Source organism: Cydia strobilella, chromosome 11 (genome assembly GCF_947568885.1).
Source record: "Cydia strobilella chromosome 11, ilCydStro3.1, whole genome shotgun sequence".
Classification (NCBI taxonomy): Eukaryota; Metazoa; Arthropoda; class Insecta; order Lepidoptera; family Tortricidae; genus Cydia; species Cydia strobilella.
This window is the reverse complement of record NC_086051.1, coordinates 17,856,892-17,868,956: the sequence shown is the minus strand read 5'-3', so window position 1 is coordinate 17,868,956 and position 12,065 is coordinate 17,856,892. Positions and strand designations below refer to the sequence as shown.

At 38.6% G+C, this 12,065-nt stretch overlaps 1 protein-coding gene across 1 annotated transcript; it reads left to right on the top strand.

Annotated features, from left to right (window-relative positions):
- On the top strand, positions 1 to 9,091 carry LOC134745565 (threonylcarbamoyladenosine tRNA methylthiotransferase). The gene is made up of 8 exons (XM_063679639.1): positions 1 to 177; positions 471 to 645; positions 1,523 to 1,680; positions 2,118 to 2,384; positions 3,908 to 4,073; positions 5,453 to 5,560; positions 6,999 to 7,164; positions 8,656 to 9,091. The coding sequence occupies exons 1-8, from the start codon at positions 6 to 8 to the stop codon at positions 9,061 to 9,063; spliced, it is 1,620 nt and encodes a 539-aa protein (XP_063535709.1). The 5' UTR covers positions 1 to 5; the 3' UTR covers positions 9,064 to 9,091.
- Positions 9,092 to 12,065: the final 2,974 nt, after the last annotated feature.

The window sequence follows — 12,065 nt, the reverse complement described above, 5'->3', positions numbered from 1 at the left end:
AAAAAATGCCAGGTGCTTGTGAAGAAATTATTGATGATATAGAAGATTTAATTTCTTCACAAGATATAACGCCTAAAGAGAGGTATTCCAGTAGAAAAAATGTGAGTGTGCGGTCAAAAAAACGGGAGAAGGATGTTGAGCCTGTGGAAAAAGTTATATTAGAAAGTGTTGTTCCAGGTAACCTCCAACTTATGTTATTTTTCGATAAAAACAATTTAAAAATACAGTAATTACGTTGTTTTGTGAGTCTATCAGCTTAAAAGCATGTTCTGTATACTAATTATACTTCAAGCGAGGATCGAAACAAATCGGCATAGTTTGCATCATACAGCATAGGACTTCTTAAATATTCAGTGTGTAAAGAGATGAACTTAGTATTATTGTGTATTTCATAACGGATTCTAGCGAAATAGGACACAAATCATGCCTTTTATTAAAATATTTCAACTTTAATCATGTACCTTATTCAGGGACACAAACAATCTACGTGAAGACATGGGGTTGTGCACACAACAACTCAGACTCGGAGTACATGGCAGGACTGCTGGCTGCTGCCGGCTACCCCCTCACCGAGGACAAGTGGCAAGCCCAGCTGTGGTTACTTAACTCCTGCACTGTCAAGAGTCCTTCTGAGGACCATTTCAAGTGAGTTAAATAGTATGTATTGTGATAGCACAATACAGCAATGCATAGTACTGCTTATAAACCAGTGCTTTCAGAACTTTTTAATTCAGGAATCAATATCTCAGACGGGTGGACTGATTTGAAAATTGTTATTGTGTAACAGAGGTCATCGATCAACTATTTCTTAATATTTATCAGTACGGTTTTTACTCACTATTATTTTTAGTCGCTTTTGGCGACACGTTTCGGATTCTTTGGGAATCCTTCCTCAGGCACGAGTGTCCGCGGCGGTTGTACGTCATGCTATGTCTCACGATAGTTTAAGTGCGACCAACTATTTCTTGTTGTTATTGTGTCCCGTCAGCCAGGGGACAATATTAGCAAAGTTTGTTAGACGGAATGTTGTATAACGATCCACAAACATGCTTATTAGTGGTAGCTCAGTGGAAAGGCCTTATATCTACCACAAAAATGCATGTTTGGTTATTTTAATTACCATAAAATAGGGGTTTTAACAGTGACCCAGGAGAATGTAACCAGTTTAATTAATTAGGCGTATTGTAACTGCAGGAGACCTTGCCCATAAGCAGCGCAACAGTGTTTTCTCAGGGAAATAGACTACCTTACCTGCCTCTCTCTAATTAACACAATTAGAAAAAGATGGGCAGCCTTGCAAGCGAGATGCTGTTGCGACTATAAAACAATCCGCATGAGCACAATCTGGTGCTCTTCAAGGCAAGAGTTAATAGGTATCTCATAGGTAAGCGTACTCCACCGTAGACCGCGTCATCACATCACTTACCATCAGGTGGGATCATGGTCAAACTGCCTATTCATCATAAAAAAAAAAATGGCGTAGACTGTTTTGTGAAGTTTTAATTGTAAACATTGATTACAGGAATGAGGTGGAACTAGGCAAGAGCCGCGGCATACATGTAGTAGTGGCGGGCTGCGTGCCGCAAGGGGCCCCTCGCGCCGGCTACTTGCAGGGCATCAGCGTAGTTGGAGTGCAACAGATCGACAGGATTGTTGAGCTTGTAGAAGAGACGCTAAAAGGTAACTAAGAAAACAACAACAGCACAAAATGAAGTATTAAGTGATTGATAGCCTCTAGCAACTTACGGTTCTAATGTAACTTCAATTAAATTTAAATAATTTTTAATTGTAACAGATTTGCATCAAACATTAAATAATTAAAATAAGTAATATAACACCCCCATTTTTCTTGTATTTAAAGGCTATAAAAAGCCTTAAATATAATAAACCTTAAGTTGGTATTATTGGTTCCAGAATGCAGCATTTTACTCAAAAATATTAACTTTGTTTACTCAAAATATAGGACTTACTTATAAAGCAATTACTTTAAATGTACATAATATAAACCAAACCTATAGGAATTTTAGTCAACTGAGATTAGATTACATTAGACAAATTTTATGATGGTCTTTTAAATTGGCCACTAATTTAACAAGCATCCAAACTTTCTTCCCCAGGCCACACAGTTCGCCTCCTCGGCCAAAAAAAAACGTCTTCCGGCCGCAAAGCAGGTGGTGCCTCCCTCCTCCTCCCCAAAGTCAGGAAGAACCCCCTCATCGAAATCATCCCCATCAACACAGGCTGTCTCAACCAATGCACATACTGCAAAACTAAGCATGCCCGAGGAGAGCTGGGCAGCTATCCTCCTGATGAGATTGTGGAGCGGGCCAGGCAGAGCTTTGAGGAGGGGGTGGTGGAGATCTGGCTCACTAGCGAGGATACAGGTAGGCTATTGTAGTAAACTAAACATGACCGAGAACTGGGCAGTTATCCTCCTGAGGAGATCGTGGAGCGAGCCAGGCAGAGCTTTGAGGAGGGGGTAGTGGAGATCTGGCTCACTAGCGAGGATACAGGTAGGCTATTGTAGTAAAAAAAACATGCCTGAGAACTGGACAGTTATCCTCCTGAGGAGATCGTGGAGCGAGCCAGGCAGAGCTTTGAGGAGGGGGTGGTGGAGATCTGGCTCATTAGTGAGGATACAGGTAGGCTATTGTAGTAAAATAAACATGCCTGAGAACTGGGCAGTTATCCTCCTGAGGAGATCGTGGAGCGAGCCAGGCAGAGCTTTGAGGGGGGGGTGGTGGAGATCTGGCTCACTAGCGAGGATACAGGTAGGCTATTGTAGTAAACTAAACATGACCGAGAACTGGGCAGTTATCCTCCTGAGGAGATCGTGGAGCGAGCCAGGCAGAGCTTTGAGGAGGGGGTAGTGGAGATCTGGCTCACTAGCGAGGATACAGGTAGGCTATTGTAGTAAAAAAAACATGCCTGAGAACTGGACAGTTATCCTCCTGAGGAGATCGTGGAGCGAGCCAGGCAGACCTTTGAGGAGGGGGTGGTGGAGATCTGGCTCACTAGTGAGGATACAGGTAGGCTATTGTAGTAAAATAAACATGCCTGAGAACTGGGCAGTTATCCTCCTGAGGAGATCGTGGAGCGAGCCAGGCAGAGCTTTGAGGGGGGGGTGGTGGAGATCTGGCTCACTAGCGAGGATACAGGTAGGCTATTGTAGTAAACTAAACATGACCGAGAACTGGGCAGTTATCCTCCTGAGAAGATCGTGGAGCGGGCCGGGCTGAGCTTTGAGGAGGGGGTGTTATCAGTAGGAAACATTACTTTAATTACAATTAAAGATTTATAGGTTGTATAACATCATAAAATCTGAGAAACAAATTGTGCCCTCAAATTCTAACGCAATCTCCTCGAACGCAAAGTAGTTTGATAAAAATTTTGAGTAGTTTTTTCTTGTTAGCTATTTTATTATTTTTAATTGTATATATTTATATTTTTAATGTTTTTTCTCCCAGAGGTGATGTGAATTGTTGTCAAATAAAAGCAAAATATCACCTCTCGTAACTTGAAACCCTCGCAAGAGAGTTTCGCTTAAGAGTGTACTTTTTTACCGTCAAATTCTTCAACGAATTTGCACTTTTATTAAATTGCCCTAGCTCTTAACTTAGACGACTTAAGAAATAGAGTTTTGTTAAGGTACGGACCTGAAGGGGAAAAAACGGAACCCTTGTATAGACAAGAAATTGTAGAAAATTACAACCACTTCCTACGTAACTGACATTTTTGACGTAAAATGCTTAAAAATAGCAACAATTTGGTATGGAAATTTATAAGTTCCATATAAGATTAAGATCACTAGTGTTTCTGTCTGTCTGACTGTCATACTGCCAATTTGCTCCGAAACTTCAGGACCGATTAAATTGAAATTTATTACACATGTGTTTTTAAATTTCAGGCACATACGGGCGCGACATCGGCACATCCCTCCCCGCTTTACTCCGGCGCCTCGTGGAGGTGATCCCTGAAGGCTGCAGACTGCGACTGGGCATGACCAACCCTCCGTACATCCTGGAACACTTGGCCGAGGTGGCCAAGGTGATGCAGCACCCGAGGGTGTACAAGTAAGAATAAACTTCTATAAAAACGTTCACTACATTATATTCTTCTTCTTCTGCTACCATGCCCTAGCGGGCGTCGGTGGCAACCTTTGCAAAGTCGTTTCTACTCTTGGCCACTCTTGTTAGCGTGGCCGCGTCCTAGATGTTTGTCCATTGTTTGATGTTATCGAGCCGGTTCATCCTCCTTCTTCCCCTTCCCCGTTTTCCCTCTATTTTTCCTTCTATTATAACTTTATATTGTACCAGTTCAAAATGCAAGTAGACAGTCGGGGAGGCCGTGTACTACATAGAGGCGATCAGTAGAGAAAGAGGCTGGCTCAACTGGACTCGACTGGAAAGAGCTGGAAGTAGCCGCTCAAGATCGTGGCAAATGGAGGATTCTTCTGCGAGCCCTATATCCCTAATGAGGGATAACAGGAATACATCATCATCATGCATCATCGCCAGTTCAAAACACTTGGTTCATTCCTGGCTCGCCCCTATTCCTGAATTGTACCTAAATACTGCATGGTGCTCATTCTTAAATTGTACTTAGAGATTCATGTCTCGTACCCTTTACTGACTCGTTGCCATTCCTAACGTAACATTTCCCCGTTTCTGACAAATTCCTGTGTAGACGTATTTTTTTACCAGACATCCTTTGAACGCTTGTTTGAAGTTGTTTGGTTTGCTCACTTATACATTAAGTACCTGGGAGACCGAGCTTTGCTCGGAAAACATATAAAAACTTAAAATTGCGCGTTTTCCCAGAGACAAGGCCTAGCTAAATCGATTTTTCGCCCCCGAAAACCCCCATATAACAAATTTCAACGAAATCGTTAGAACAGTTTCCGAGATCCCCGAAATATATAAATAAATATTACAAGAATTGCTCATAAAGGTATAAGATTTGTTTGTTGTTTTGTATAAAAACAATAAATAAGTTTTTGGCAAAAAAATAATTTTTGGTACAAGCTTTTATCGCTGACTGTAATTTTTTTTCCACAACTAATATTCATCGAGACAATTCTAAAACCGCCAAACACAATTAGGTTGTGTTGTTTTATCACAGAGTTCCTATTACCACCTCCTGTCTCCATCATCAGATCAGCCCGATGGTACCATAATATTGCATTGTCACCCGACTTACATATGTATGCAAATTTTCACCTACATCGGAAACCGGGAAGTGGGTCAAATTTAACTTGCAAGATTTGACCCTTACAAACATAGTTACATATTACATACATACTTACTTACATAGGTACGTAAGTTAATAAAAAGTTTGTAAAAATACATAGTTTTCATCTGTGTCAGTCATCAGTGGTTTAAATCTGAATTAATGACATGACATACTTTGCTCTTTTAAAATGGCGCTCTCCTGATAAATGTATTTTTTATAGGTTCCTCCACGTGCCGGTACAGTCGGGCAGCGACGCAGTACTTGCTGACATGAAGAGGGAATACTCCTGCGCTGACTTCGAGCACGTCGTCAATTTTCTTAGAAAAGAGTGAGCATGTTTTTTGAGAACGAATTAAACTTTTGATAATGTGGCCTTGTGTACCCGAACAACGGCTTTAATAAAAAACCGGCCAAGTGCGAGTCGAACTCGCATTCCAAGGGTTCCGTACATTACACAATTTAAACAATGTATTTTTTATGTGAAATGTCTTTAAAAACCCGCAGGGGTCGGATCCAAAACTTCAGTAATTAAGTCCGACTCACGCTTGACTGCACATTTCTAATAGGTTTTCCGGTGATCTATAGGTAAAGATCTATTTTGTGTATTTTTTTTATAATTTTTGACCCAGTAGTTTCGGAGATAAAGTGGGAATGGTCATTTTTTGCCTATTTTCTTGAATAACTTCTAAACTATTTATCTTAAAATTATAAAAAAAATATATTTGAGATTCTCACAATGAGCTCTTTCATTTGATATGTAACACGATATAGTTTGACAAACTTTATGAAATAAAACTATGAAAACGGGTGTCACCCGTTGACCACGAACGCTGTAAAGGGTTCGAAACGTCGGGATGTATTATAAATTCAATATACGCGATATAATCCGTTTTCATAGTTTTATTTCATGAGTAACTATCGCGGTAACCGAAGACAATATTTTGACAAACTTTATTTTTTAATTTCCTCATTTACCTCCCAAAAGTGGCCCCCGTGTTTAAAATTTATGTGTTTACGTTACGTGTCCATCTTTAGGTCACAAACTAACATATGTGTACCAAATTTCAACTTAATTGGTCCAGTAGTTTCGGAGAAAATAGGCTGTGACAGACGGACAGACAGACGCACGAGTGATCCTATAAGGGTTCCGTTTTTTCCTTTTGAGGTACGGAACCCTAAAAAAGGAAAAGCGGGAAGAAAATAGAATAGTATTTCAACTTCGGGTCCCTTTCAATTCAATTCGTTTATTTCAGGTACTTAACACCCATAGTTACATCAGAAAAAAAGAAAAAAACAATTAACTAAAATTTAAAATACTTAATCAAAAATAGTAAAATAATTAATCATAATAATTTAAAACACTCATAATAAAATGAAAATACATTAAAAAAAAAAAAAATTAAATAAGTAATAAATTGGTTTGACATAATTATTGTAAGTCATAATGCAACGATTGTCAGATTATCATTAGTCATAATTCTGAAACCGTTAACTTTTCAGGATTTTCGTAAGGTTATCCTATAGATAGGTTAGGTTAGGTTTGTTTTATGGTAATCCTGAAAAATTACGCGTTTCTGAGAAAAAAACAAATTATGACTAACGAAAATGCGGACAAACAATACATTATGGCTTATAATTTGACCCGTTTCAACTAAATTCGCTGTCTGTCCATTGGTATTTTACAGCCGTTTTATTTCCTTTCAAAGTTTTCCATAGAGTATGACTTAGATTAAAATGTCACATAAGATTTTTTTGCCATTTTCCAGAGTTCCCGGCATGACCATAGCCACAGACATAATCTGCGGGTTCCCCACGGAAACGGAAAAGGACTTTGAGGACACCATGACGCTATGCCAGAAGTATCGATTTCCTTCGCTTTTCATCAACCAGTTCTTTCCCCGTCCGGGCACGCCTGCCGCGAAGATGACCAAGGTAAGGTCACAGATTATATAATAATACTTACGAACAGATAGTTATCTCTCAAAGAAAACGCAAACACCTACCGTTTTGATACCTACACAACAATACAATGGAGTGACCTTCAGCGCGCCGCTCCCCGCACCGCGCGCGCCGGCACAACGCTAGGGTTGCCGACGCTTCTTTCAAACACTTAGGTGTCTTAGCATAGAGTAACTTATACTAGAGCGGTACTGTCATAGTAAATTTTGTAACCCCAGTAAATTCACTGCCATCTGTCGACACACTTTAAAACTAAAAATGAAGATTTATAAAAATACGATAGAATGTATTTAAATATAGATAAATGTTTTTTTTATTTGCATTAATTATTTTTATGATTTTGCCCCATGTTCTTTCACTGATATGCGTTATAATTGTTAAATAACAAACGAAACCGTCAACGCCATCTATACGACTGTAGGCCAAAACTAGTAGCGCCCTCTGAAAGAGAATCAAATTTTCTTGATTTTCGAGGCACGTTTTTTCCTTAGACTGTATCCATCTATTACGGAGTTATATCTATCTTTGGTCTTAGGTAGATATCTAACTATAAATGTGTCGTAATAAACATTACCCACATCTTTAACAATTTAATAGTACCTTAGCTTGTAAATATCGTAAAAATAATAACATTAGGTGTATCTATATTGAGAATGTCTACTTACTTTTCCTCATTTGTCGGAAGAGTAAAAAATGATAATAATGATTTATTATTTGTTTTGGTATTTCTGCATCCACTCACACTACAAGCTGACCTATTTTTAAATATTTTTTCGTTGCGAAGATATTTCTTTCGTCTGATCTCTGGCGTATTCGATCGCGCGGTGACGTGCGTGCGTTAGCGAGTGTCGCAACCAACTGGCTTGGTACCGTGAACGGGACGCGATTCGTAGGTATAAATCCGAGCTCGCGCGGAGAGTTCCATAAGACCTGAGTGAGTTTAATTTTGAATTTCGACTTCATTTATTAGAAAGAAATTCTGACAGAGATACAGGTTTACAGGGAGGTTACAAAATATCAACCAAAATATATGGAAAAGCCATTTTTTTTTCGCAATTTCGGGGTAGTAAATGTTGTACATCAATATAACCTTTAAAAATATAGCTAAGGGTTGCAAAACATTATTTATAGTATGACGACTACATCTACGGTACCATGTATTGATAAAGCATTTTTATCAAAAGAGATCGAGATTCTAAGTAACATAAATAAATAAACTATAAACATTAACGTAACTGTAACTGTAAAATTCCTAAGAATTTACCATGTGTAATTTTAAGTGCAATTGTATATTGTGAGATAAATCAATCATATCACTGCATCCTTCCTCGTTCCTTTTAACGTCTACAATGGATAGAGTAGAGCTTAACTGGTCGAAGCAACAAAAGCCTGGCTTGACCTTGACCTTGTGAATTATGAGTATGTGATCATTTGACAATTACATGGATTTTCATTTAATTTCAGGTACCCGGCCAAGAGGTAAAGAAGCGAACGAAGATGCTCTCCGAATTCTTCCGCTCCTACGAGCCGTACGGCCACAAAGTCGGCGAAACACAACAAGTCCTCGTCACCGACATCTCACACGACAAAAACTATTTCGTGGCCCACAACGAATATTACGAACAAGTCTTAATACCTAAAGAGGAAAAATATATGGGGAAAATGCTAACTGTCAAGATTACAGCGGCTACTAAATTCTCTATGATGGGCCAGCCCATAGACAAGCCAAAGATGCCCGGTTTGACGGCTCCGTTGAAAAAAGGTGAGGTCTCTGGACTCTATGGTGTTGAGAAAAAGAAAATGGCGGTGCCTTTGCCGATATTTGTTCTGATATTTGCGGTGGTGTTGAGGCTGATCTGGTTTTTCTTATAGTATTTTGTAAATAAAATTGTTTTAAGTATTTTTTTGTTTTATTTGGTACAGCACATGTCTGTCTTTAACTGCACCGACTTAAATAAAAAACCGGCCAAGTGCGAGTCGGACTCGCGCACGAATAGTTCCGTACCATTACGCAAAAAACGGCAAAAAATCACGTTTGTTCTATGGGAGCCCCACTTAAATAATTATTTTATTCTGTTTTAGTATTTGTTGTTATAGCGGCAACAGAACTACATCATTCGTGAAAATTTCAACTGTCTATCTATCACAGTTCCTGAGATACAGCCTGGTGACAGACAGACAGCGGAGTCTTAGTAATAGGGTCCCGTTTTTACCCTTTGGATACGGAACCCTAAAAAAGTGAGGGAGTTTCATTATAAACTTTATGTTATCATAGACATTTGATGCCGTTGTCATTCCCATATTGGTTCTCTACATGTTCTCTAGGCCTATTATCATGAATTTAGTATAACTGGATCGGTCATGAGGGGTGGGGGGAAATGACCGAACGAGATAGTCTTATGTATCTTTCAGTGGGAGTAGCAGAGAAAGCGCTGTTATTGTTTATCCTTGTCACAGTCTCAATTCTTTTTTATTCCCCACCGTAAATTTAGTATGGTTTATGGTGGGCTACAAATCTACTCGACCAATCATATTGTCGCATTGCGTATGTGTTGTCCCTCACGGGTGCACGCGTATAGCTGATCTATATAGGTAATGCTAGGTCTATGCCTATCATACTTCCTTTTAATTTTAACATAAAAAATGCGCCAAATAAGTTCGCGTTCAAAAAATCCTTACGTGCTTTCTATGCTAGCGGAATGAAAGTTTTAGTGTATTTTTATTAGTTTTATAATGAGTCTCGTCGTTATTTATATATAGTACATATGTTTATTATATTTGTATATATGTGATTATATGTCATTTTTATTTTATTTTTGCTGTTGTATTTGTAGCACCACCCACAATCTCTCTGCTTAGCCTTAAGGTTGACTGGTAGAGAATGCCTTATGGCATTAAGTCCGCCTTTTGTACTGTAAGGTTTTTCTTTTGTGCAATAAGGATTAAATAAATAAATAAATATTTACTTTGCTCTAGGCCCAGAATAAATAATAGTACTATACTACCGTACAGACACTTCTACAAAGCCAAAGTTTGATAGCGATTCAGGGACGAATCATGCTGTTCCTTTCTATTGCATGGCACTATCCCTTTCGGCTATTTAGGCTTGTCAAAATTCAAGTCCTTATCATATCGTGTACGCAAAGGGACGACAAGTTGTGTCGCTCGAGAGGTGCTGCTCTAGGTATGATTTTTTTTTGTCGAAATGCACCACTAGATGGCTCTGTTACGACCTGAAACTAGGTAACGCTTGGTAGTATCAGAAACCATGATATGTTGTTTGCAGGCTTTTTATCTTTACATACAAACTTTCAACCGTTAGGTATAAACTAGCTGTTGCCCGCATTCGTTTGCGGTATTTTTGTAACCCCATCAGAGCTTGATAGGGTTTTTTTCGTGCATTTACTACTTGATCTTTTATAGTTTGTCAAAGGAATGTCTCATTTCAAACAGAGAGAATCATACTATCTTTGTATTCTTTGTCTTACACTAGTACTAGCACCCAAAAAAAGGATGAGTATAGTTTTTTAGGGTTCCGTACCCAAAAGGTAAAAACGGGACCCTATTATTAAGACTCCGCTGTCCGTCCGTCTGTCACCAGGCTGTATCTCATGAACCGTGATAGCTAGACAGTTGAAATTTTCACAGATGATGTATTTCTGTTGCCGCTATAACAACAAATACTAAAAAGTACGGAACCCTCGGTGCGCGAGTACGACTCGCACTTGGCCGGTTTTTTTTGTTCATATTTACTGACAAATTGGTTTGACCAACTATATCGAGCTCGCTAGTTTAAACTTAGCATAAAAGAAAATCATTATAATTATTTATTTTATTTATTTATTTATTTAAAAACTGTAATAGATGTCATATATTAAAGAAAAAGTGACGAAGCCCTCCAGTGGTGAAGGCCGGATTCGAACCGGCGTCTTTAGCTATCGCGGCTAACGCCATGAACCCCTAGGCCACCCCGCCACTTTATTGCACATAAAATTATAAGTACAAATGGCGGACTTAATGCCATAAGGCATTCTCTACCAGCCAACCACTAGGCTAAAAAGAGATGGTTGTTAGGTGCAGGATTATTACTCGAAAAATTAAAACGATAATCGCTACCTACCTACTATTTACAAAATAAGTACAAATTAATATACTATGAAAATCATAAACTTAAACATATACTTTATATGATATACTTACATAAATATCTACATATATAGGTACATACATTATACATGTACCAACTCTGAAACATTATTTATATTTCGCAGATAAATGCTTACGGCATGCGCTCAAAGGTAAATTATGTATGTTAATAGGGGATATTACTGCACCATTAACAGGTTTTTGACAAGTTTTCAGATGGATTGAGATTTTTGACAAGTTTGCATCAAGGCGGTTTGTTTACAGAGGAGCTACCGGGAAACACGAATCCGAAATTTCGCCATCTGCCTCTTTATCGCTCGAATATGCAAGAGTGATAGAGATATTAGAGATGTTAGATAACGAAATTTCGATTTTCTTGTTTCGCGATAGACCCTCAGATTGTGGTAGTGGCGCCACCTGCGCATAGTTTCGCGTAATATTCCCTATTGTTCTTTAACCGTTCGAATGCCTTGTCCCATATACATCATAGACAATTTAAACTTTAATTTACAATTTCAAGGTTAGTTATTAATTCGGTAGCAAATTTTTGACACCGGCGTTCCGTTACCATAGTACATCACATACCTATAGTTTGTCAAACCAAAACGGCTATTGCTTGGAATGAAACGTGTCAGTTGTGCGTTCAGAAACTTTTTTTAGCTAACTGTAGATAAAAATATAAAAATAATTCGTTTGACCAGTATTTAACATTATTTCTCTCACAGGGA